The 27,466-nt window shown below is 41.1% G+C and overlaps 1 protein-coding gene across 1 annotated transcript in view; it reads left to right on the top strand.

Annotated features, from left to right (window-relative positions):
• The window catches only part of LOC126469915 (DNA mismatch repair protein Msh2), a 217,194-nt gene that overhangs the window by 84,331 nt on the left and 105,397 nt on the right, over nt 1-27,466 (top strand). The window contains exon 5 of the mRNA XM_050097303.1: nt 6,716-6,823. Coding sequence (XP_049953260.1) covers nt 6,716-6,823 — 108 coding nt within the window. The remainder of the gene's footprint in view (nt 1-6,715; nt 6,824-27,466) is intronic.

Here is a 27,466-nt window from a genome sequence, read left to right as displayed (position 1 = left end):
GAGGTCACAGTTTGTAGTAACTGATGGAAAGTTACCGAGTAAAACAGAGGTGATTTCTGGCATTTCCCAAGGTAGTGTTACAGGCCCTCTGCTGTTCGTTACACAGATAAAGATTTAGGAGACAATCTGAGCAGCCGTCTTTAAATTGTTTGCAGATGATGCTGTCGTTTATCACCTACTAGTCATCAGACTAGCAAAATAGATTGCAAAACAATTTAGAAAAAATATCTGTATGGTGCAAAAATGAGCGGTTAACCCTAAATAATGAAAAGTGTGACGTCATCCACATGAGTGATAAAAAGAATCTGTTAAACTTTGGTTACATGATAAATCAATCAAATCTAATGGCTGTAAATTCAGCTGAACCAAAGACTGTGTTTTGGTGGCAGAACATCTAGAAGCTGCAACAGATCTACTAAAGAGACTCCCTACACTACACTAGTCCATCCTCTTTTGCAGTACTGCTGTGCAGTGTGTGATCCTTACCAGATAAGGTTAATGGAGTACATCGAGAAAGCACAAAGGATGGCATCTCATTTTGCATCATCAAGAAATGGGTAAGAAAGCGTTATGGACGTGATGCAGGATTTGGGCCGGCCAGAGTGGCCGTGCGGTTCTGGGCGCTACAGTCTGGAGCCGAGCGACCGCTACGGTCGCAGGTTCGAATCCTGCCTCGGGCATGGATGTGTGTGATGTCCTTAGGTTAGTTAGGTTTAATTAGTTCTAAGTTCTAGGCGACTAATGACCTCAGAAGTTGAGTCGCATAGTGCTCAGAGCCATTTGAACCATTTGAGCCAGGATTTGGGAGTGGACTGTGGGATCTTCTCAAGAAATTTCAGTCACCAACTTTCTCCTCGAAATATGAAAATATTTAGTTGATGGTGATGTACATAGGAGAAATGATCATCATAATAAAATAGGAGAAATCAGAGCTCGCCCGCACGGAAAGATATAAGTGTTCGTTTTTTCCGTGCACTGTTACTGTGTGGAACAGAAAACAATTGTTGTGAAGGTGGTTTGATGAACACACTGTCAGCCACTTAAATGTGATTTTTAGAGTAGCCATGTTGATGTAGACGTAGAATTCATGTAATGGTATGAGTAAGGCCAACCAAGTGACCTGGTTGCCCACCCTTGGCTGTCGCCACTTAACCAGTGGAGCACAATCGTGTATGCTAGAGGCTGACTGCGAGACTGCACACAGTTGTTTGGCTGCGCTCGCCTCTTTGATTCTGAATGCACCCATGAATTTTTTTTTTTTTTTTTTTTTGAGGGGGGGGGGGAGAGAGGAGGGGGGGGGGATTTGTGAGCTGTAATATTTAGTTTCATGTTTATGTTCGTAGCAAGCACTTAAATTTTCAACTATGTGTTTGGTAGTTACCTTTGATCATTCCATTGTGTGTCAGTGTGTCATACAACTGTGTTAAAAACAGTGGTATTGTGATGTAAAGTCTCACATTTTGATGAGTCACAAAATTATGGGTTATAAGGAGCAGATACAATGTCACTTCCAACCACTGCTAAAGTGCACCACTAGTTTGAATAAGGCCCAAAATATATGAATGATGATCAGAATTCCAGGCTCTGTAAGTCAATTACTTACCATGGTTTGAAGTTCTTCTGTGAGCACTGGCACAAATGTAAGTGGAGGGCTCCGCCCATTTCCAAGGATGGACAGGAATAAATAACAAACGGTTGCTTCATCAGGAAAGAGGGAAGGAGAGGGAAAGACGAAAGGATGTGGGTTTTAAGGGAGATGGTAAGGAGTCATTCCAATCCCGGGAGCGGAAAGACTTACCTTAGGGGGAAAAAAGGACAGGTATACACTTGCGCGCGCACACACACACACACACACACACACACACACACACACACACACACACACACATCCATCCGCACATACGCAGACACAAGCGCAGACATTTGTAAAGGCAAAGAGTTTGGGCAGAGATGTCAGTCGAGGCGGAAGTTTGGTAAGTCTCATCATCTTTATATATATATATATATATATATATATATATATATATATATATAAACCTAATTTGAGTTTACGCTGTTGTATGTACTGCTGATGACAATTTGTTGCATATGATAACACCATGTAATTCCCCTCATGTCAGAAGTTTGCATACTACTAATGTTCTGCTTTGTATACGCCATTTACAAGGATGACAATGTAAATATGAAGAAACTGCACTGTGCATTCACATGATCACTGATCAAAGATTACAAGACAAAATACAACTCTTCTGGAATAAATTTTATGAAAGGTATACGAGAAATGACTTATTACATTTATACATTTAAAAAAAATTTTTACACACATCTCTGTTTAAATTTGTTCTAACTTAAGATAAGAATCAAATATTGCAACTGAAGTCACTCTACTGTCATCTGAACATGAAGCTTGTGCTTCAAAAGATAAATTTGGATTTCAAAAGGGACTCTCCACAGAACATGACTCAGATTATACAAAATTTAAATGACAAAATATTGCCAACTGGTATTTTCTGTGAATTGTCAAAAGCATTGTGCAGGAGGTCAAATATTATCGAATCGCAGGCCTTGCTGATAAATGGTTTTCATCCTACCTAGCTGTAAGGATGCTGATAGTTCCACCAAGAAACTTCAGGGGGAAAGGGGGGGGGGGGGGCGGGGTGTACACAAAGAAATGGCTCCTTCAGAATGGGGAATAATCAATTGGGGTGTATCATAACGACTGATACTGGATCTGCTCTTGTTCTTGTTATATATTTATAATCTTTGATCATATAATGAAGATGCAGACATATTTCTCTTCACTGACAATGCAAGTATTACACTCAAGCCTAATGGAGTACCTTCAATATTTGAAAATGTAAATAACACATTTCTTCAGTTAATCAAAGTACGGGTACAATTAGGATACCACATTAGCGAGTTAAAATTTCTTAGCTTTTTGCAGTAAATCTACCTGACATCTGCCCAAATGATTGGTGCTCATAGAAACCATGCAGGACTTTCTCTGCCTAGAAAAAGTTAACAAACACGATGACAAAACATGTTTCCTGATTTGACAACAAACTGATGACAGCTCTATAGACCTACAGTTTAGACATCTGTACTCTTAACCCTTCTTAAAAATTGGAACAATCTGTGCCATTTTCCACTCTGCTCTGCTCTGCTCTGTTGTTACAATAACCTACAATAAACTGTTCTTGGCAGAGGGGCCAGTTTTCACTTATCCAGTATATGTATGGGTACCTTGGCAGATACAGTACCCTTCACTTTAGGGACTGGCTTCTGCTATTTTTCATTTCACACTCATTTATTTCCAAGTGCTAGCTACATGGGTAGTTTGTGATCATTTTCTTATTGTAATTGTTAACCAGAAACAGTATCCTACTTTTCTTTTAACACTAGTGATCAGTGAAGTGACAATAGCCTTGTGTGTTCAGACATAATGACTGAGAAGCTCATCTGCAGAAACCAGCACAGTTTTAGGAAACAGCGGTCATGCGAGAGACAGCTGGCCCTCTTTGTGCATGATATACAACAGGCTCTAGATACCGGCTCCCAGGTTGATGCCGTATTTCTCGACTAAAGAAAGACATTCGACTCAGTTCCGCACTGTCACTTGCTCCAAGAAGTGCACGCTTACGGTCTATCTGATGATATATGCAGTTCGATAGAAAGTTTTCAAACAGACAGAGAGCAGTATGTCATTCTGAATGGGGTGACTTCAACAGAAACAAGCGTAACATCAGGTGTGCCCCAGAGCAGCACGATAGGTCCACTGCTTTTTATGATTTACATAAGCGATCTGGTTGATGGTATTGATAGCGGCATTAGACAGTTTGCCAATGATGCTGTAGTCTACAGGAAAGTAGTATCACATGAAAATTGTGAACAAATCTATGAGGATTTGCAGAAAATAAATGTGTGTTGTAATGACTGGAACTTATCTCTCATTATTAGTAAGTGTAACCTACTGCGTATAAGAAGGTGAAAATCCCCATTAATGTATGAGTACAAAATAAATTCCCAGTCTTTGGAAGCGGTAACATCTGTCAAGCATCTGAGTGTGACTGTTAGAAATGATCTCAAATGGAATGATCAGATTACACAAGTAACAGGCAAGGCAAACTATAGATTGCAGTTTATTGGTAGAATCCTGAAGTGATTCACTACTTCAACAAAGGAAATTGCTTACAATCTACCTACATCTACATCTATACTCTGCAAGCCACCAAACGGTGTGTGGCGGAGGGCACTTTACATGCCACTGTCATTACCTCCCTTTCCTGTTCCAGTCGCGCACGGTTTGCAGGAAGAACGACTGCCGGGAAGCCTCCGTGCGCGCTCAAATCTCTCTAATTTTACATTCGTGATCTCCTCGGGAGGTATAAGCAGGGGGAAGCAATATATTCGATACCTCATCCAGAAACTCACCCTCTCGAAACCTTGACAGCAAGCTACACCATGATGCAGAGCGCCTCTCTTGCAGAGTCTGCCACTTGAGTTTGCTAAACCTCTCCGTAATGCTATCACGCTTACCAAATAACCCTGTGACGAAACGTGCCACTCTTCTTTGGATCTTCTCTATCTCCTCTGTCAACCCGACCTGGTACGGATCCCACACTGATGAGCAATACTCAAGTATAGGTCGAACGAGTGTTTTGTAAGACACCTCCTTTGTTGAGGGACTATATGTTCTAAGGACTCTCCCAATGAAACTCAACCTGGCACCCGCCTTACCAACAATTAATTTTATACGATCATTCCACTTCAAATCATTCCACACGCATACTCCCAGATATTTTACAGAAGTGACTGCTACCAGTGTTTGTTCCGCTATCATATAATCGTACAATAAAGGATCCTTCTTTCTATGTATTCGCAATGCATTACATTTGTCTATGTTAAGGGTCAGTTGCCACTCCATGCACCAAGTGCCTATCCGCTGCAGATCTTCCTGCATTTCGCTGCAATTTTCTAATGCTGCAACTTCTCTGTATACTACAGCATCATCCATGAAAAGCTGCATGGAACTTCCGACACAATGTGTTAGTTCGTCCAGTCTTGGAGTATTGTTCGTCTGTATGGGACTCTTACCAGTTGGGTCTGATTCAAGAGATTAAGAAGCTTCAAAGAAGAGCGGCAAGATTTGTGACTGGTACATTTAGCCATCACAAGAGCGTTACAAATCTCATAGAATGTTTGAAGTGGGACGCGCTCGCAGATAGACGACGTGCTAAACGGAAGGGGCTGCTCACTAAATTCTGAAATCAGATCTTCGCCGAGGATGTAGAGCATATATTATTACCACGAACTTTCAAATCGCGCAGTGGTCACCATTCAAAGATAAGGGAAATTAAAGCTCGTACTGAGGCGTTAAGTCATTTTTCCTTCGCCCGAGGGGGGGGAATATGACTTTGGCGTGAATTGTGCCCTCCGCCACACACCGCTTGGTGGCTAGCGGAGTATAAATGTAGATGTAGATTCCTCACTTCAATATATCGACAAATTATGGTCAGTTTGTTGCCAGCAAATCTACTAATTTTGTCTCAGGACAGTTCAAAATAATTTTCAGTAAAGTTTTTGGTACAATGTCACAAGAATTTTTGTCTGTCACCCAATCTAAATCTGTGAGTCTCCCAGACTACAAATGGTCAATTGAAACCTCCATCTATTATTATAAAATTATTGGGAAATTTCTGTGTGATATATTGCAGGCTTTCTCTGAAGCATTCCATCACTTTAATACACAATGTGAATGGGGACAGAAATAGCAGGTGATTATTTTTTATCTTCTTTCGATGATTATATTTGCTCAGATAATTCTGTATTCTGGCTCTGCATATGCCTCTTTATACATGTAATAAGTCATTTCTCGTATACCTTTCATAAAATTTATCCCAGAAAAGTTGTATTTTGTCTTGTAATCTTTGATCAGTGATCAAGTGAATGCACAGTGCAGTTTCTTCATATTTATATTGTCATCCTTGTAAATGGCGTATACAAAGCAGAACATTAGTAGTATGCAAACTTCTGACATGAGGGGAATTACATGGTGTTATCATATGCAAGTAAGCAGCACTCTATTCAAAGGCATATGAGAAGCTAAAATATTTCTCCTGTACATCTTTCCATTTGCATTTGGTCTTTTTTCAGTAATATAGTTCCATCACATAAAAATCACAATTTAATTTCCTCTATAGTCGTATAAAACCTTGAAGATGAATTAGAATTTCTAATTTTGCCTTGTGTAAAAAGTGATGTGTAGGAATCAACCTACAGCAATGCAAAAAAATTGTAGGTGATCAGTTTTCAGTCATATTTATATATGAATGTGTAATTTGATTGTAAAATGACTAGTTCTGCATAATCACAATCAACCATACAAATGATCCATGGAACATGAAAGTAACTAACTAACTGTTCTTCATAATGTTTGTTCGCAAGTGAAGTACACTATTATTTGCTTTTTGTGGAACCACATGGTTAACTTACTGCAAATTTAAAGATTCAAAAGTGTAGTGTTTATTATATTTGTATGTACAAACATAATGCAAATTCCGTTTATCTTCTCCTGTATTCGATTTTGCACAAGATATGACTTGCCTGTAACAGTCTTTTTTACGTTTTATAGTAATACCATCTGTGATTTCACTGATTTTGAGTTTGTGTTTATAAATAATAGCAGATGTCTAACATTTATTTTTCTTTGCTGTAGGGTTCCCCTGGGAATCTGTATCAGTTTGAGAAGATTTTGTTCAATACAGACATTATGCTCAGCTCTTCTGTGGTAGCAATACGAGCAGCCAGTGGTACAAAGTCCAAGGTATGAAATACCATGTATCTTAGTTCTAGTATTGTTAATAAAATAAACTTTTTGCTTCTCAGGATGTTATTAACACATGTGAAGCCCACCTGTTGCTGTTGCAAATGGATAGATTACTGGGGACAATTTTGTTGTGCTTTCCTGTTTTCTATGAAGATTATTCATTTATTTCTGAGAAACAAAATAATTTGTATCAGAACAGTGTTTATTGTAATGCGGGTAATGCAACATTTCTTTTCCTATCACTAATTTCAGTCACAACTAGTATTACATTTCCTGGACAGACACTGGTGAGCAATTGACTTTGCTATAAGTGATATATTGGAGAGTAAGCATTTGTGTGTTCTTGGTGGAGGGAATAATTTAGTGTTGATTATGAAAGATATTTTCATGTGATACACTGGCTGTCTGTGTAACAGTTACTCCAAGGACAAAGTACTGTGGTGGCAGGATTCCTTGTGTTTTATTGCTGCCAGAGTAGTGGTTTTCTATATCCCTAATATCAAGCATACTCTGGTTTCCAGAGGTCATTATGTAAATTATCTTTTGCTATTACCCCATTTCAAGTAACCTGTGGGTACTGAGTGTGACAGTAATAATAAAAAGTGCGCATGACAGACGTTGTTGTCAACTGGCTCAGATCATAACAACAGATAAATCGGTAACTGACAATGAAGTGGGTCCCTCGCCAATTCCATAGTGGATAGCAAAAACATTGAGCAACTTTTTCAACCAAGACTGTATTTTCATTGTTGGGTACAAATGCAGCTGTCTCTTACAAGTACATCTGCTAACCATACACTATAGGTATCCTCTTCATCTTGTAAACAATTATTTGTAAAAATCCCATTCAAAAACTTATGTAAGAGCTGATTCCATTTTCCTTGCAGGTGACTGATATCCTTTCTTCTTTTAGGCTTCTAATAGACGTATGTATGTCACTGGCTCATCTGTTGTAAATGTTAGTCATTGCCATGGGTACTTCATTGGTCATTTTATTAATATTAATGTTATCCTATAGGTAGCACAACTTCCAATTTTATCTCATAAAGTAATCCCCTTGGTCTGTAATAAAAACACAATTTCTAATGTTTTTATCCTTCTCTTACTTTGTTACCTTAATCCCCATGTCTCACTTCTCATAGAACAAAGAATGTTTTGAGATTATTTTATACATTCCCTCGCATGTTTCCCAAAGTGCCATTTAATTCTGCATCGATTCAGTTTCTCTTCTTAGGTCTTCTATTGTTTCTCCTCCCATATGTTTTATGATCTAGAGCCAATGTAGCAAGTTTAGAGCTATCCATCCTTTGTGTTCATTCCAGTTGTTGTGGTACTTTTCTATTTTTTCAAAGTCTCACTAGTTCTTACCACATTAAGTAAAAAGTAGCTCCACATTCAGGCTCAGAGGACCACGTGATGACGATCAGTCACTGTATTGCCCTCTGCTGTAATGCCTTCATGTGGATGCAGTATGAGGGCCACTGGGTCAAGCACAGCGCCCTCCCGACTCTTGTCAACTTCCCAAACATTAGAACCTCTGCTTCTCAATTAATATGCTCCTCAGTTGGCAAAACAAGTATGAGTGGACGTTGTTCCAGTCCTCCACTGAGGAAAATCTCTGGCTGTTCTGGAAAGTCAGCCACGCTGACCACTTAGCTATTTAGGCTGACAGTTCTTACCACATTGTTAAGATATATTGCTATTAAGAGATTTAAGTGAAAGCATCAGTTGTGTTATTTCTCATTAACCAGCTTCTTAGCCCTCTGTACGTGTTTTTCTTACATAACCTTTGTTTTCAGTTTCCTGGTCAATATTTTCATGTTATACAATTGTGTAGTTGAGTCGTTGTAAGTTGATCCCTGTAAGTTGCAGTGGGTTGGGCACACCAGATTCACGGGCCTACCTCGACCGATAACGTAATGCGATTTCGTAAATGTTTTCTTTGCGACACTTCCGTGTTGTCACAACTCCATAGATGGCTACAGTTCTCACCTACAGCTGTTAGTGGTTTGCAGTTGAAAGCTGGCAACAGCACTTGAGCTGTCGTGGATCTTTCCGTCTCAACATAGTATGTTATCAGTTTTCTTGCATTTCTTCGCAAGTTGTCATCGGAGCCTACTATTAGCACCTGGTCACATGCAAGCAAGATTGTCATAACACCATCATTATTTCCCTTATTCCCCCATCTGTATTCCTTTTCAGTTCATCTTCTGCTGCTGTTGGTGAGTCTTGTTTATGTACATATCAAACAACATAGGTGAAAGGCCTCAGCCTTGCTTTTATCCTTGATTTACTATTAACGACTTTCCTATTGTGCCTTTTAGTACTATGCCTGATCATAAAGGAGTTGATAACATTGGTTAAATTAACCCCCTAAACTGTAGACTCAAGTATGCACTTGTGTGCCAAGAGTGTCTGCACTGCCGACAATCTGACTGTGTACTCACCAGTTGCAATTTCGCAAGTAGAACTGTATTGCTCTACCGTCCATAGGAGATGGGCAATAGTACTTTGTCAGCTAAGTGTGCACATGTCTGCGGCAACACACCGTTTAGATATTAGTTGGGAGGTGAAAAAGTCTGAAGAAATCAGGTTCTACAAACTGTCTTTGTGGAAAGAAAAAGCTATAAAGTGGTGCACGAAAATATTTAGAAGGATACTAAATATTACAGTGTGCATTATATTTACTTTTTTATCAGGTCATCACAGAGACAAAGACAGATGCACATATAAATTTTAGGTTGTGTCTATTGGCAGAATTCCTGGAAATTCTTGGAAAGAGACTTTATTTTTAAGATTGCTTTCATTGTGCCACACTGAAAGTTCATTTAAGGTGATCCTGGCATTTTAAATATAATAAAGGTTCATAGTTAACAAATTCTGGGAATTTAATCCTATGGTGCATTTGTACACTGTTAATGTGACTTCTTTGATGTTTTTAATCAGTCTGATTAAATATGTCAAAGAAGTGACATTAACAGCTGTCCACTGCAGTGGACAACAGCACATCAGGGTTAATTAATTTTAGATACACAATTCTGCTTTAGACTAATTTAAATAAAGTTTGCATTCTTGTAGTAATTAGCGACATAAACAATCCTGGTAGGCTAGGCGTGAAGACAGAAAATATTGAGTTCAGGGGTTATATTGTATAATGTTTTAGTATATTCCACAATCTAGGAAGCATAATCAAAAACTAGCATATAATCTGTTGCGTGCAACAAGTGCTAACCTTGTAAAGGGCAGAGAAGGCAGCTGTCATTAATCCCCAACTCTCCGCCAACTGCCAAAAAAATTTAGCAATCACCACAAACCCAACTCTCATCATGCCCCATCAAACAGACTGATGTATCAGTTCAGTATTACTTTGAGAAAACTAGAACATGCAATGGATATTGACTAGTCCCAGAACCATTTCTTGTGAAATCCATTTTGCAGTACACCACAAAACTAATGGGATTTCCCTTCCCCAGCTTAGATCCTGGATAGGCTGTTGGCCTGGTGGGTGTTATTCTGTTTTTCTCTTATATATCTCATATCTGTATAATTATAAAGACTGTGTATGGATGCAGCCTTTCTTTTGTAAAGGCACGCTGGCATTCCGACAGTCCCTGTTCAGCTTAATGCTGCAATTTATTCATAACTGTTGATGTTTAAATTTTGTGTGACATCCATTTATGTGACTCCTCTGTAATTATCATAGGTGGTTTCTTCACCCATCATCTTGTTGTGGTGGTGGTGGTGGTGGTGGTGGTGGTGGTGGTGGTCGTCTTCAGTCTGAAAACTTGTTTGATACCGCTCTCCATGCTACTCTTATCTTGTGCAAGCCTCTTCATCTCCAAATAAGTACTGCAATCTACATCCTTTTGAATCTCCTTACTGTATTTGTTTTTCGTCTCCATCTAATAACTTTACCCCCAACACTTTGCTCCAGTACTGAATTGCTGATCTCTTGATGCCTCAGAATGTCCTGTCGACTGATCCCTTCTTCTAGTCTGGTCGTGCCACAAATTTCTTTTCTCCCCAGTTCCGTTCAGTACCACCTCATTAGTTACATGATTTGCTCATCTATTCTTCAGCATTCTTCTGTAGCACCACATTTTAAAAGCCTCTATTCTCTTCATGTCTAAGCTGCTTATCATCAATGTTTCACTTCCATACATGGCTACACTCAACACAAATACTTTCTAAAAAGACTTCCTAGCACTTAAATCTATATTCAGTGCTAACAAATTTCTCTCCTCAAGAAATAAGTTTCTAGCCTTGCCAGTCTACATTTCATATCCTCTCTACTTTGGCTATTATCAGTTATGTTGCTGCTCAAACAGCAAAATTCATGTGCTACTTCAGATGTCTCTTTCCCTAATCTAATTCCCACAGCATCTCCTGAGTTAATCCGCTACATTCTATTATCCTGATTTTCCTTTTGTTGATGTTCATCGTATATCCTCCTTTCGAGACACTGTCCATTCTGTTAACTGCTCTTCGAGGTCCATTGCTGTCTCTGGCAGCATTACAGTGTCATCAGCAAACCTCCAGTTTTTATTTCTTCTATCTTGAATTCAATTCCTATTCCAGTTTTTTCTTTGGTTTCCTTTAATGCTTGCTCAATATCAGAGATAGGTTACAACTCTGTCTCTCCTTTCTCAACCACTGCTTCCCTTTAATGCCCCTTGACCCTTACAACTGCTGTCTGGTTTCTGAACAAATTTTAAACAGCCTTTTGGTCTCTGTATTTTGTCCCTGCTACCTTCAGAATTTCAAAGAGTTTTCCAGTCAACTTTGCCAGAAGCTTCCTGTAAGTCTACAAATGCTGTAAATATAGGCTTGCCTGTCCTTAATCCATCTTCTAAGAGAAGTTGTAGGGACAGTAGTGTCTCATGTGTTCCTGTATTTCTTCAGAATCAAACCAACCATTTCCAAAGTTGGCTTCTACCAGTTTCTCCATTCTTCTGTAAAGAATTCATGTTAGCATTTTGCAAGCATGACTTATTAAGCTAATAGTTCACTAATATTCACACCTATTATCCCCAGCTTTCTTTGGAATTGTTATATTCTCCTTGAAGTCTGGGGGTATTTCTCCTGTCTCCTGCATTTTGCACATGGGATGGAAGAGTTTTGTCGTGGCTGTCTCTCCCAAGGATATAAGTAGTTCAGGTGGAATGTCCTCTACCTGGGGCCTAGTTTCACCGTAGGTCTTTCACTGCTATGTCAAATTCTTCTCACAGTACCATATCTCCCATCTCGTTTTCTTCTATGTCTTCTTCCATTTCTATAATACTGCTCTCAAGAGTAGCTCCCATGTATAGACTTTCCACTTTTAAACTCCTCCTTTATTGCTTGGAACTGGTTTTCCATCTAAGCTCATGATATCCATACAGCTGCTTCTCTATTCTTCAGAGGCCTTTAATTTTCCTGTAGGCAGTATCTATCTTTCCTCTAGTGAAATATGTTTCTAAATCCATACCTTTGTCCTCTAACCATTCCTGCTTAGACATTTTGAACTTCCTATCAGTCAAATTTTTTTAATGTTTCTATTCCCTTTCACCTGCTTCTTTTACTGCATTTTTATATTTTCTTCTTTCATCAATTAAATTCAGTACCTCCTTTGTTGTCCAAGGATTTCTACTAGGCCTTGTCTTTTCACCTATTTGATCCTGGGCTACTTTCACTATTTAATCTCTAAAAACTACCCATTCATCTCCTACGGTATTCCTTTCCCCTGTTCTTGTCAATTGTTGCCTAATGCTCCCTCTGAAACACTCTATAACATCTGATTCTTTCAACTCCATAATTTCGTACCTTTCTACAAATTTTTGAATTTTAATGTACAGTTAGTAACCAATAGATAGTGGTCAGAGCCCACATCTGCAGCTGGAAATGTCTTACAATCAACAGTAAGATCCACGGTTCATGGGGGGCTCACCCGTCTTATGGAAACTAATTATATCACACACTTCCCATTCCTCTGGAGTCTTCCATGTGTGTCATACCTCACTCAACATTGGTAAAAACTTTTTTTTTCCGTGGGTTCCACATTTGAAAATTTACACATTCAAGCCTTCACGTCCTGAGGCCCTCTTTCTTTTTTTCTTACTTTTATTTATTTATTTGTTTTTTTGATGCTAGTTGTAACTCAGCCTTAGAAATTGCCTTCCAGTGATTTGTGTTAACTGTATCTATTGTGTTGGGGTCTTCATGGCTGACCAGCAAGTCTTCATAATGATGTATCCACTTTTCAATTGTGATACTGCAATAGGCTGTATCCCAGACTTATCTTTTTCCTCGGATCTTACATTTCTGAATACCTAAAAACTAAACATTTGGACCCCATGATATCATGTTCCATTCTTCTGAAACTTTTTTTCCCAGACACATGCTACAAGGTTCAGAAATTTGCGTAGGTGCAGAAACATTGCCTTTGTGTTCTCAAAACGTGAATAAAAGCTGTAGTATCTTTCAGTACATGTGTACTATACTTGCTGAACTTGGTCAGGATGAGAAAATGAACAGGAAGCAGGGCATCTAGTGGTGGTTAGAGAAAACCTTCAAAGAAAAGACTGTTTCCAGTCACCAGTGGAGGTTTTGTCTCTTCAGAATCCTAAGCCTAAGGGGTACACTAAACTCAAACTTGCTACGGCAACAGGATGCTGCTGCAGTTAATTGAGTGGCATAGGCCCCCCTCCCCGGTGGAGGAACTAGTGGACACATCCAGTTGCAGACCAAGCTGACAGGCCATAGAGCGTTCTCAATATCAACGCATTCTCACCAACCTGTCCTGCATGCCCCATGTGACTGCCCTCCAGTCCTGTTGGTGGGCAGAGGGTGCTGCAGTGGGCATCCCTTTGTCAGGAATACTCAAGATAGCATCTCCAGTCAGCGGTGCTACTGTGGGACAATGTTCGTGTGGACTGAGCACGAATGTTACGTGAAACATCCGGTACTATGCCAACCCAGACTCAGTCACTGTCTTGCCAAAGTGGCAGTACCATGTGTCATATGAAAGACACTTAAAATTGCAAATTGGAAAAAAAATGCGGAAACCCATTTTTTTCTCTCAATAAAACTGCCCACCAATGAAATTTCCTCCCTCTTCCATGAGAGCTGTTAAATGGATCCTAAAAATGAGTTACAAATTGTTAAATTGAATGCTAATTTAAATGGCTCCGGCCGAAAGTTCTCCTGACATTTGTGGTAATTGGGACCTTAGAAATATTTTTTTTTTTTTTTGGGGGGGGGGGGGGGGGGGGGGATTGAATATAGAATCACTTAAAAGGGACATGGTACACATCATACTATTATTATTTTTTTTTTAACTGCTTTGGTTATGACATTCCTGAAAGTCATGTGTGGAACGCCCAAGAACGCTTTGTTTCAAAATTAAGCAAAATTACAGAGCAGTGGCTCTGTGAGTTGTCTTGATATGTAATGCAGTAGGTGTAAGGGCTATGTGAGGAGAACAACTGCTGTCAAAGCCTGTGGACAGCACAGGGCACGGTCAAAGCAGTCAGCTAGACAGCAGTTGAGCAGTGCGCGGTAGGCTTGGCGGCACAGTGTAGGGCTGCGGTGAAAGCCAACAGGATTGGTGCTGCTGTAGGGGTATTTGGCGGGCTCAGAAAGTAGGCCTCGGGGATTAATGGTGACTGGAACACTCGAGGACAGGGCTCACGTCAGGCCCACGCAAGAATTGAGGGTGTGGAGCCATTTAAAAAGTAACAGTAGCACAGCTATTATTAACATAAATGTTACAGAAGGGGCTTTGTTCAACAAACAAAGAGTAAGGCAATTTGTGTAACTGTGGTTTACAAAACCTGTATAATCACCTATGTTTCTTAATAAAAATTGCACAATAATCCTTTTGCCCGATATGCAGGACTTTTAATGTTCAAAAACAAAATTCTTTGATACACAATTATCCACTATAGTGACAGTGTGTGATCCCCATGCCAAGACACAAAATTTAACCATTTAGAAGGAACATAACCTTTACATCTTAACATAAGGTAGGGCCATACTTGAAGTGTGCCTAAGTATTAACCATGATATTCATTGGAGGGCTGCTGCTTGGGTATTGGTTGAGGTCGTGGCTTAAAACATTCACAATGGCCACGATACATAGCACCCATACAACAGGTCAAACAGAGATTAAAGTTACAGGGATAATCACAGCACTGGGAATAATCTCTCAGTGCACGTAATCTTTGTCATTCCATTGAATGATATGCGCAATTGCGTGATTGAGCGGTTTGTCCATATTCTTAAGCTTTAAATAATTTGTTAACTGAATCTAAGCATCGAGACTTACAATTTTTTGATAACACTGGAAAGCTGTCTGGGTGTGGTGAGATAGTAGTTTCTTCAGGCAGGTATGACATAAAAGGCTGAAGACTAGTGTCAAGGGAGTAGGTTAAATAAGCAGGAGGCTTAACAGTGGGCATAATTGTTTTAGAAGAAGAAATGTTAAACAATAATCCACTGTTTGATGTGATGACGTGGTGGGTCTGAGACAGGAGCGTAGTCTGGTAACAGATCAAAACCAATGTGAGATATGATGTGGCACAGAGTACAAGAAGCTGTATTTAACAGGGACAAACCAAGGTTTTAGTATGTGAAGGACAGTACGAGGGTAAGGAGGTGTTTTAGTCTTGTCTAGGAATGGTGTAATTTCACAGTTCTTTACCCCAGTATTAAGTGATAGCAAGAACACATGTAATAATTGTTGTGCATACGAGACTGAAAGGCATTGAGAGATATCGCCACATGTGTTTCACATTCGATCTTTACTAGTGATCAGGACATACTAGGTTTTCCAGAGGAATTGTTTTTGGGTGGCTGTTCAGGCAACCAGAAAAGAGTGTAGATGGTAACACTAGATTTCACAAGTGGCCCAAGTGACAGGTGAAGGTACTGGTGCCTATAAAACGTCTACCAATCACAATAAGTACACCTTGACAACAGAATAATAATTTGTCAGAGTTGACTCCCCTTATAGGCTAAACCATATGCATTGGTGATAATAACTGAAAAGAGATGTTTGTAAGTGTTTGCTAGAACAGTCCAGTGGGTAATAAGATAGGACTTAAGTTTTTGTTGTAAACTGAGCTGAGTAATAGCATGCAATGTAGTAACATGAATTGGATTGCGTGGGTGTCATAAAATAGAATTTTTTGTGCCTTAGCTTCTCCCAGGGTAGCAGTTAAGTTTGACAGCTCCTGGTGCATAGTAACTAGTTCATGCTGGATTGAATGCCTCACCTCCTCATTGTTGTATTAGTTCATAGGTATACTACAAATTTGTCTGGTAGCAGCAGAAGATTGCCCTCTATATGTGTGAGTTGCACATGCTGGTATACGAGGGTTTCGTGGTTTTGGGCAGTAAAAAAAGTGACTTGTCTAAGTGGTTTATCCCAACGACCAGCATCAGCTCTGTAAGGATTTCCGGATATTGTTTTCGGCACAGTGCCGCCCGCGTTGAACACAGCTCACTCACTGTGTTTCAGTGGCATGGCCTCTGAAATGCTTGACGGTTGTTCCTGGGTGGTAATATGCAACTGCTTAATGTCCCATAAGGTACAAAGTGTTCCTTTGGCCTGACCTTTGCAACAATGTTTCACATGCCATTGATTGACTGGTAATTTGTTGTAGTGCTACTTCTTCTTCTTCTTTTAAAACAGTCAAGTTCAAGTCAGCCACTATACTGGCTTGGTGAGGGGTGTACAGCACATTATCCAACTGCTCAAACATTAAAGCGGATGGCAATGAATGATTTTGGAAAGGTGGGGCACTCACAACACTAGTAAGTAGAGCAAACATAGTACAGCACATCATGGTAAGGATCAGTATTAGCTGAGGAGAGTGTGATGGTACTGAAATGTCTGGGTGAATGTGGTTATCATTTGCTTATGAGGCTTTTGTGGCAGCCGTCTTATACCAATCCAGATGCTTACAGTAATACGCACCATGTTACATTAGGGCAAATAAGTTCTAGCACTGTTCCAGTTAATCAACTTATGATATATTTCAAGTAATATAACTGTCAACAGGAGTAATGTCGATTGGTAGTTACATGTATGTCATTGAATGACCTGGTGAAGTATGTTATGTGGAATAGGATAGCATGAAACATTTAACTTGTTCAACAGCTGATGGAGTGAGCCACACTCACATGTGTAACGATAATACTTTGTGTCAACCCAGAAATGAAGAAGAGAGGAGAAATATGAGGCATTGTGCAGTTCTGAATGCTTACGAATCACATGAGTTGCCGGTGTAATCTGATACTGGAAATTATTTATCGTACAACCGAAGCATTCGGTTACCAGAATCAATTGGACGGAATGCTGATTCCGAGTTGCAGGTAAAGAAAAAATCCAAGCAGGCTCATCTGCAAGAATGGGTGTATGGTTAGACTGTTGTGTCGGTATCTGGGCCGACACCGTGAAGTTGAGATGGCTGAAAATGCACGCTAGACTAACGCAGACGGGCGTGAAGTACTGGAACAGGATACGTAATTAATGTTAGGAAGAAAAGTACGGAGCAGGTTTAATACTTAACTTTACTCATTGATTGAGGTACATCGATCTTGACGATACACAGGAGACTTTAAGTACAATCACTGTATGGCTAATGGCGCCTTGCAAGTTCGTAGCCATTAACTTAGCTGATGGCTATTCTGTCTCTCGGCTAATGAGAGAGAAAGGCTTCGTACATCTGGTCGGTAGCTAGGTTCTCGTACAACTGGGGCGAGTGCTCTCTCGTATCACGAGACCTGCCTTGGTGGTGGCGCTAGGTCTGCGATTACACAGTGGCGACACGCGGGTCCGACATGTACTAAATGGACCGCGGCCGATTTAAGCTACCACCTAGCAAGTGTGGTGTCTGGCGGTGACACCACATTGACAATATTGTATATTTCTTGACAGTGGCTGGAAGGAAGCTGGATGCTGACAAAGTAATTTAGCAAAATGGTTACCAGATGTAACATGGGAACCCATTAGTAGCCGTGTTTTAACCCTGAGGAGCCAGAAATTGTTTTCTGTACGCTTAGTGGTAGAATTATAGCAATAAAGCCTAATTATTTTCTCTTAGCAAAGTGAAATGACTTGTTAGTGCCGAGTGTCGTGGTGTGTCCGAAGTGTATTTGTCAATGTACTAATGAAGTGCGCAGTAATAAGACATAGCAGATAATTGTAGAGTGTGACTGAATGGCACTACATGGCATATTAGAGCAGATCCAAATGGCACTTCTGCTTAAGACTGCAATTGGTTTTGCAGAGGATCTCGCGCATGTGTACTTGATTTTATGGCAGTAATGTGCCTTTTAACATTCACAGCATCAAAATTACTCAAGGGGGAAAATGCCTCAAATCATATTATCACATACGTGTCCGGATATACGGAAAGCATAAAAATGGAAATGTATACCAGTAAAACAATAGAGAAGTTCGAGGGGGCAAGACTTTGAGCATGTGCAGATACATCACTTGCTGCAGCACCTAGTGTATTCCATGCTTAGATATGGGACACAACATGTGTGTTGGAGGCCTAATGTGGGCCACAATTAGAGGGTTTTCTCCTTAGAACTGCCCAACTGCTTACTGATTGATTATCAATATGTTGTTTCACCCTTCAAAGTGTCGATTGCCTGCTTGGTTGACAGAACAAGGTGTCACCCATGCCTCAGGGTAAAATAGGTTAAAACTAAGTATGGAATACTGCATCAAGGGAGGGTGAAATACCTCGTTGTTGTTGGATGGAAAAAATGATATAGATTCTGTGCTGTCAGTGTGTCTCAGTCCAGATTATCCTGAGCTGGCTGCTCCTTGGAAGTAAGTACGGAATAACGTTGGTAACGTGTGGCAGCATGCGGTTATTTGTACCCACCAGGTTTTCATCAGCAGAGTCAATACAAGCACACCATGCCGCATCAGTAGTGTAAGGAACCATGTTATGAAAAGTTTATTCCAGTTCACCACAGAAACAAACGTTCCCTTGCATGTCAACAAGCAAACACCATGTCACCAAAGTTGATTGTTCCCTCCATATCATGCGTCATTGTGACTCAGTGATGTTACGGTTAGTTCATACGTCCCATATGACACCTGTAGCACAGCAGTGTTATTACTGGAATCCTCCACCATAAACTTTCCTTGTCACTGCTAACTACTGCCAGTTCTTATGGAAATAATGTACACTAACTTGTGTTCAATTAAAATTGTTGCAATAGCCGATGAGTGTCACTGAGAATTGCATGAAAAGCAATTGGTAGCTTTTCTTCCAGAAAATAATTAATATCCTTTGCCTGTACATACACACTTAAGTTAGGCTCCTATAGAACTTAAGTATTCTTGTGAAATTAATTACTGGTAAGCATATAAGAGGCACTCCATAATATTTGAGCAACTAATCTAGTTTGCTTGTATTCATAAACTTTATCTAATATTTATGTCACAAAATTGTCATGTTCAATTCAAAGTCATTTAGCTTCAATGTAAAACTTGTAAAAACCTATCTTCCTTAGTTCTGAGCTCTGCTCCAAACAATCGAGGTCGTTGATAATTTTAGCAGTTGTCATCTCTTTGTCTCACTAGCTTTTGTTCTCATAGGCCCAGTAGTACCTTAACAGTTTTTCCTCAACTACTTGGCACAGATTGCCACGATTTTATCTGATTCTGATGTTCAGTAGATCATAACTTTACTCATTTTCTCCTTTAAAACACCATAGTTCATTTTCCACTGCTCTAGTCACTAATCCGTAACACTAAAACTTACTCTATGCCTGAAGACACTTAAATGTAATAAAGTGGCTCAGGCATCTTCTTCTATCATTTTGAGGGGGGCAGCATGCATCTTGTTGTTGTGGTCTTTAGTCCTGAGACTGGTTTGATGCAGCTCTCCATGCTACTCTATCCTGTGCAAGCCTCATCATCTCCCAGTACCTACTGCAACCTACATCCTTTTGAATCTGCTTAATGTATTCATCTCTTGGTCTCCCTCTACGATTTTTACCCTCCACGCTGCCCTCCAATACTAAATTGGTGATCCCGTGATGCCTCAGAACATGTCCCACCAACTGATTCCTTCTTCTAGTCAAGTTGTGCCACAAACTCCTCTTCTCCCCAGTTCTATTCAATACCTCCTCATTAGTTATGTGATCTACCCATCTAATCTTCAGCATTCTTCTGTAGCACCACATTTCGAAAGCTTCTATTCTCTTCTTGTCCAAACTATTTATCGTCCATGTTTCACTTTCATACATGGCTACAGTCCATACAAATACTTTCAGAAATGACTTCCTGACACTTAAATCTATACTCGATGTTAACAAATTTCTCTTCTTCAGAAACACTTTCCTTGCCATTGCCAGTCTACATTTTATATCCTCTCTACTTCGACCATTATCAGTTATTTTGCTCCCCAAATAGCAAGACTCCTTTACTACTTTAAGTGTCTCCATTTCCTAATCTAATTCCCTCAGCATCACCCGACTTAATTTGACTACATTCCATTATCCTCGTTTTGCTTTTGTTGATGTTCATCTTATATCCTCCTTTCAAAGACACTATCCATTCCGTTCAACTGCTCTTCCAAGTCCTTTGCTGTCTCTGACAGAATGACAATGTCATCGGCAAACTTCAAAGTGTTTATTTCTTCTCCATGGATTTTAATACCTACTCCGAACTTTTCTTTAGTTTCCTTCACTGCTTGCTCAATATACAGATTGAATAACATCGGGGAAAGGCTACAACTCTGTCTCACTCCCTTCCCAACCACTGCTTCCCTTTTGTGTCCCTCGACTCTTATAATTGCCATCTGGTTTCTGTACCAGTTGTAAATAGCCTTTTGCTCCCTGTATTTTAACCCTGCCACCTTCAGAATTTGAAAGAGTGTGTTCCAGTCAACATTGTCAAAAGCTTTCTCTAAGTCTACAAATGCTAGAAACGTAGGTTTGCCTTTCCTTAACCTAGCTTCTAAGATAAGTTGAAGGGTCAATATTGCCTCACGTGTTCCAGTATTTCTACGGAATCCAAACGGATCTTCCCCGAGGTCGGCTTCTACTAGTTTGTTTATTGCAATTAAATATGTTCATCTGATCCATGTTTATATTCAAATACCAAATCATACTGGTGCTGTAGACTTCCTCATACCTTTACATAATTTTTTCCTCAGATTTTATACTCTACTAAAAGTCTGACAGTGTATTTTCTTTTCTGTTTAGAAAACAAACTTGGTCTCTGTAGCTTAGGGCGTAGGGGTTCCCATTTCTTGAGGTGTAGTGACAGCATGTGGGCTGTGGCTTGCCCTTCTTTTCTTTTACCTTTGCTTGGAACGGGGCTAGTTGGTACATCTGGCAACAGCACAGCTGGGCCATGGTACAGCTTAAGCTGATCAAAATGCACTAGCACAGTATGATCAGACAACTGAATCTTTGCATTTACCGGGAATGTCACCTGTAAAACAGAGTAAGGGCCCTCATACTAAAGAATGAACTTTTTAGTTCTTCCCTGTCGTACTACTGGATTTCGGAGTAGTACCTGGTTTATATTATGGTAGCATAGTGCGTTTGTTACTACATTACAACTGACGTTGAGTGGTTTTGGTGCTGTTCTGCTTAAGCTATTTCCAAATTGACTTAAGATGGCAGGCCAATAGTTTTACTTTGCTCGTAATTACTCCAGTTGGGAAGTTACCAAATGCAAATGGGGAGTTCATTGGCCTTCCATAGCCTGCTTTGTAGGGCATACATGCAATTGATTAATCATGCAGCTGTTATATGCCAAAGCAACATAAGTGACATATTTATCCCAATCTACACGAGTCTTCTCCACGTAATAAGACGGCATTTAAACAATTGTCATATGGACGCGTTTGAGGCAGCTGTTTGCCTGTGGATGAAAAGGTGTTGTGCACCATCTCTTGATTCTTAACAGTTTACATACTTGTACAAGTAGGGCAGACATGAAGTTGGAATCTTAGTCAGTTAATATAGTGTTGGGGCTTCCGAACCAGGTAATTCACACAGACGCAAGCGACTGTTCCAGTGCTCATAAATGTGAGTGGTACTAGAATTAAGTACCGAGAAAAGTGATCAAGAATAGACGAGATGTTCTTATTGTATTGGGTACTTCATGGAAAGGGACCAACATTTTCGAACATGGCGGTTTGAAATGGTCTCGTAGCTTCTGGGAGGGTATGTAAAGGGATTTTGTTCCTTAGATTTTGAATATATTTCTGTACATTTGCTTGTCTACCTTTCCACCAAACGTGAGAGGATGTCCTAGCATTTGTGGCACATCACCCGTTATGGCAGGCCTGCAAACTGTGATGGCATTGTGCCATAACACACTGCCATAATTATTTAGGTATTACCACTCTGTTACCCAAGAGGGCCTTGTGAAATAGAATACCATCTTCAGTGACAAATTCTACGTGAGATGTGTACTAGTGACATTCTACTTCTCAATCTTGTGCTTCCTTTAGCCCCTCTATTGAAGTATCATCCTTGTGAACAATTCTGACTTTGTAGCTTAATGAGCCTACATTTTGATGGGATGGCCAGGTTTGTAACATACTGTGTAATCATACTGTGTTATTTTCAGTGCACATAGACTTAACCTACTGGGGTCCTTTGAACTTAACATCCATACGAGGGTGAAAACAGTGAACTTGTGCCCATATCAGTAGCATTTAAAATAATTGACTCAAAACATAAGTGCTAAAAGATGTTTCTTGGTAGTGCAATAATAAATCTCAACTGAATTCACCTGCCTAGAGACATAACCTATAGGCTTTTCCTCACCATTGTACTCCTGAGAAAGAATTGTGCCCACAGTTTAATCAAATGCATCTGTGGAAAGAATAAATCGTTTTTCAAAAAGTGGATAGATTAACAAAGCTATGTCACATTCCTCTGTCCATTCAAATTCAACAGCCTTCTTTGACAACTTGGCTATCACAGTATAATCCCCCACAAAACAGTGATGATAATTTGCTAGTCCCAGAAATGATTACAGCTCTTCAACGTTTGTAGACACTGTAAATTTTCTACAGCTTCTATCAATCTGGGGTCTGGCCTAACTCCATCTGCACTAATAATATGTCCCAGGTACTGGACAGTGACTTAGGAGGTGAGCACTTCTCTATTTTCAAACTAAGGTGTGCAGTTTGCAACCTAGACAACACGCTCCTTAATCTCTCTGCATGTTCATCAACTGTCCTTGAAAAAATTATTATGTCATTCAGATACACGAGACACATAATAGCCTTCAAACCTCTCAATAGTAAGTCAGCAAATATTTGAAAAGTGGCAGACCCATTCCTTAGACCAAACTGCATATGGAGAAACTGATATAATGCAATAGGAACCACAAAAGCAGTTTTGGGGCAATCTTGTGGTGCAATCAGAATTTGGTGGTACCCAGAACACGTCAGGGGTGGTAATCCCACAATCAAACCAGTGTTTCTTTGATATGGGATAGAGGGCAAGTGTCTCGGGTAGTGACTTTGTTTACTGCTTTTGTTTTTTGCGACCACGACTACAGGTGAAGACCATGCGCTTTGCAGAATGTTGAACTATCCCTGCAGCCAGCTGCTACTGAATAGTTTCTTCAACAATAGATTGTAAATGGTATGGTTATCTACACTGATGAGCCAAAACATTACGGCCACTCCTCACTGCAATGTTGATTGCTGACTGGTGGTGTTGTGGGCACGAGATGTGGTACCAAAGGTATGTAAATGGAATGGACATGGACGGTAGATCACCGTAGCGAAGATATGGGCTGCAAATGGGGAATCCATTGACATATTCATCTTTGTCGAAGGGCAGGTTATTACTATGCAGAGCCTGTGAATGAGTATCTCGAAAATGCTGAAGCTGGTCAAGTGTTCATGTGCTGCTGTTGTGAGCATCTAAGGATGGAGGTAGGAGGACAGTGAAACTACCACTAGGCAATAAATGGTTGGACATCCACAACTCTTCACAGAACGTGGTGTTCGGAAGACTGTCTGTTCTGTGAAGTAGAATAGATGATGACCTGTGGCATCTCTGCCAAAAGAACACAATGCCAGAGCGCACACAAGTGTTTCGTGGCACATTGTTCATCGTACGTTGTTGCACATAGAGCTCCACCGCAGACCACCCCTATGTGTTCGCATGTTGACCTATCGCCAGTTAAGATTGCAGTGGGCATGAGATTATGGGGATTTGACTGTCAATCAATGGAAACATGTTGCCTCTTCAGGTGAATCACATTTTTACTACACTAGGTCAATAGTCATCTCAACAAACATCATCATCTAGGTGAACAGTGCTCAAAACATGCAGTGCGCCATGGACACTGGCTGGTTGGAGCAGTATTATGCTGTGGGCAACATTCTCCTGTGCTAGCACAACACCTGTGGTAGTAATCGAAGACACTTTGACAGCTGCGAACCACCTGCATCCCTTCATACTTGATGTCGGTCCGATCAGCACTACCATCTTTCAGTAGTATAATTGTCTGTCTTGCAGCCAGAAATGTGCTGCAGTGCTTTGAGCAGCATTATAGTGAACTCACGTTGATTTCTCAGCAACCAAATTCATCTGATGTAAAGCCTGTGGAACTCGTTTGGGTCACTATCAGGTACTATTACCATGTAGGCAATTCAGTGGCCCGTTATTTATGTGAATTACATTACCTGTGTGTACACATCTAATGCCACAAACCTGCCAACAAACTGTCGGATCCCTGAGACATAGAATCACTTATGTGTTTCATTCCAAAGACAGACAAACAAGCTATTAATTAAGCATGTGGTCATAATGTTTTGGCTCACCGTATGGTTTCTGAGCAATCTGTCTAGCATCCCCCTTCGGAATTTCATGCTGTACAAGGTTAATTGCTGGCAGATACTGCTGCTCCTTGAATAGCCACGCGTATTCCTCCAGAATTGGATACAAAAGATTCTGATCTGAATCAGGCACATGTGCCAACTTCTCTCGCACCTGGTTCCTTACCACTGACATAATTGCACAAATCTTTCTCATTGGCAAATTCTTCGTCTTACTTGGCTCCCCCTGCAGGTCCGGGGGTTAGAATAGGCCCGAGGTATTCCTGCCTGTCGTAAGAGGCGACTAAAAGGAGTTCAACACATTTCGGCCTTTACGTGATGGTCCCCTGTAGGGTTTGACCTCCATTCTTCAACATTTTCCCGGACAGCGAACCAGTTGGGAAAGGGCGCTTTACATGGTGCATCATGACCATCGTGCACTGAGATCTTTAGCCCACTTTCTTGTCGTCGCATTGCAATCCCACCCATTCTCCATCTCTTGGGCAGGGACACCTTCCTGGGTGCATTTTCCACCATGCACTATGCAGTGTAGCTTTCTGCGTCGACTATGACCACGGACCTCTTTGCACCTGATATCCAGCATGGTAGCCAGTTCATTGTGGTGAGGCTGCCATGTACCCTGTTGGTTGTAGCTCCCTGACCACACAGGGATCGCTCTGCTGATCCCTGCGCCGTTAACTCCCCACGTATACCAAGGGGTAGATGCCCATCTCCCTGGGGCATCGGGACTCCCGGCAATGGCCATCCTACCAGGTGGCCTTTGCTGTGGCGCCCATGGGGAGGGCCCCTGGTCGGAGTGGGTGGCATCAGGGCGGGTGACACGTGATGAAGTGTAGTCCATCATCTCTTGCTAGTGGTGAAACGCCAGCAGTCTCTAAGCGATCGCGAGCTTGATTCAATGCACAGAAGTACGACCCCAAATCGTTACCCTCCCTGTCCACACTATGGGAGAAACATAAGCCTTCTTCGGCTTCTCTCACTACAGAGAGGTCCCTTGGGTCACTCCCTTCCCAGGTTTCTGCTAGCAGGAAAGACGACACCCACCAGTGGCTGAAGAGCCCAAAGCTGCTGGTTGTAGGACTTCACGGTCATCTTCAGTCCTGGAGGCTGAGCCAGTGAAGTCCTTCCAGCCAGGGATCCCCAAGGATCAGCGAGAGAAATCAAAAAAGAAAACCCCTAAGTCCAATGAGATTGCAGTGGCACCCACACCACCGCTACTTACAAGCTCTGCATCTGAGGATGGGGTGGAGATTTCGACGTCCTCTGAGGACCTAGATCTTGCCAGACCCTCAGACACAATTGATATAGACGACTCAGGCAAAAAGTCAGTGGCAGCAGGTAACTCAGAAGCGTAAACTGCCTCTTTGAATGTTCCATGCCTTCCCAGCCTCAGGATGCCATCCTCCAGTGGAATTGTGGCAGTTTTTTCCACCACTGGCTGAGCTACGGCAACTGTTAAGCTTTATACCTGCTATCTGCATTGGTCTCCAGGAACCCTGGTTCTGAGTAATGCGGACCCCTCCCCTTAGCGGCTATAAGGGATATTACAGGAACTGTAGCGACTATAATAGTGTGTCAGGTGGAGTTTGTGTTTGTGTCCTAAACTCAGTTTGTAGTGGACATGTGCCCCTTCAAACTCCTCTTAAGACTGTGGCTGTCAGAATAAGGATGACGCAGGAAATAACTGTCTGCAATGTGTATCTTCCTCCAGATGGTGCAGTACCCCTGAATGTATTAGCTGCACTGATTGATCAACTCCATAACCCTTTCCTACTTTTGGGAGGTTTAAATGCCCATAGCCCGTGGTCTAGGGGTAGCGTCTTCGATTCATAATCAAAACGTCTTCGGTCCCTGGTTCGATCCCCGCCACTGCCTAAATTTTGATAAATAATCAGCATTCGCGGCCAAAGATTTCCGGCATAAGAAGTCAGCCTCATTCTGCCAACGGCCTTGTCAAAGAGGGCGGAGGAGCGGATAGAGGTTCAGGGCACTCTCTTGTCCTAGGGGTGGGAAATTGCCCCTAAAGGCGGAAGAATCAGCAATGATCAACGACATGAGGATGCAGAAGGCAATGGAAACCACTGCATTAAAGACACGTAACGTGTATCCACAGGACATGTGGCCTGTAATTGAAGAAGTGTCATGATGATCGCTCCATTGGCAAAAGATTCTGGAATAGTCCCCCATTCGGATCTCCAGGAGGGGACTGCCAAGGGGGAGGTTACCATGAGAAAAAGATTGAATAATCAACGAAATGATAATGTTCTACGAGTCGGGGTGTGGAATGTCAGAAGCTTGAACGTGGTAGGGAAACTAGAAAATCTGAAAAGGGAAATGCAAAGGCTCAATCTAGATATAGTAGGGGTCAGTGAAGTGAAATGGAAGGAAGACAAGGATTTCTGGTCAGATGAGTATCGGGTAATATCAACAGCAGCAGAAAATGGTATAACAGGTGTAGGATTCGTTATGAATAGGAAGGTAGGGCAGAGCGTGTGTTACTGTGAACAGTTCAGTGACCGGGTTGTTCCAATCAGAATCGACAGCAGACCAACACCGACAACAATAGTTCAGGTATACATGCCGACATCGCAAGCTGAAGATGAACAGATAGAGAAAGTGTATGAGGATATTGAAAGGGTAATGCAGTATGTAAAGGGGGACGAAAATCTAATAGTCATGGGGGACTGGAATGCAGTTGTAGGGGAAGGAGTAGAAGAAAAGGTTACAGGAGAATATGGGCTTGGGACAAGGAATGAAAGAGGAGAAAGACTAATTGAGTTCTGTAACACGTTTCAGCTAATAATAGCGA

Source organism: Schistocerca serialis, chromosome 3 (genome assembly GCF_023864345.2).
Source record: "Schistocerca serialis cubense isolate TAMUIC-IGC-003099 chromosome 3, iqSchSeri2.2, whole genome shotgun sequence".
Classification (NCBI taxonomy): domain Eukaryota; kingdom Metazoa; phylum Arthropoda; class Insecta; order Orthoptera; family Acrididae; genus Schistocerca; species Schistocerca serialis.
The sequence above is the reverse complement of the archived record's forward strand: the minus strand, read 5'-3'. Positions and strand labels throughout refer to the sequence as shown.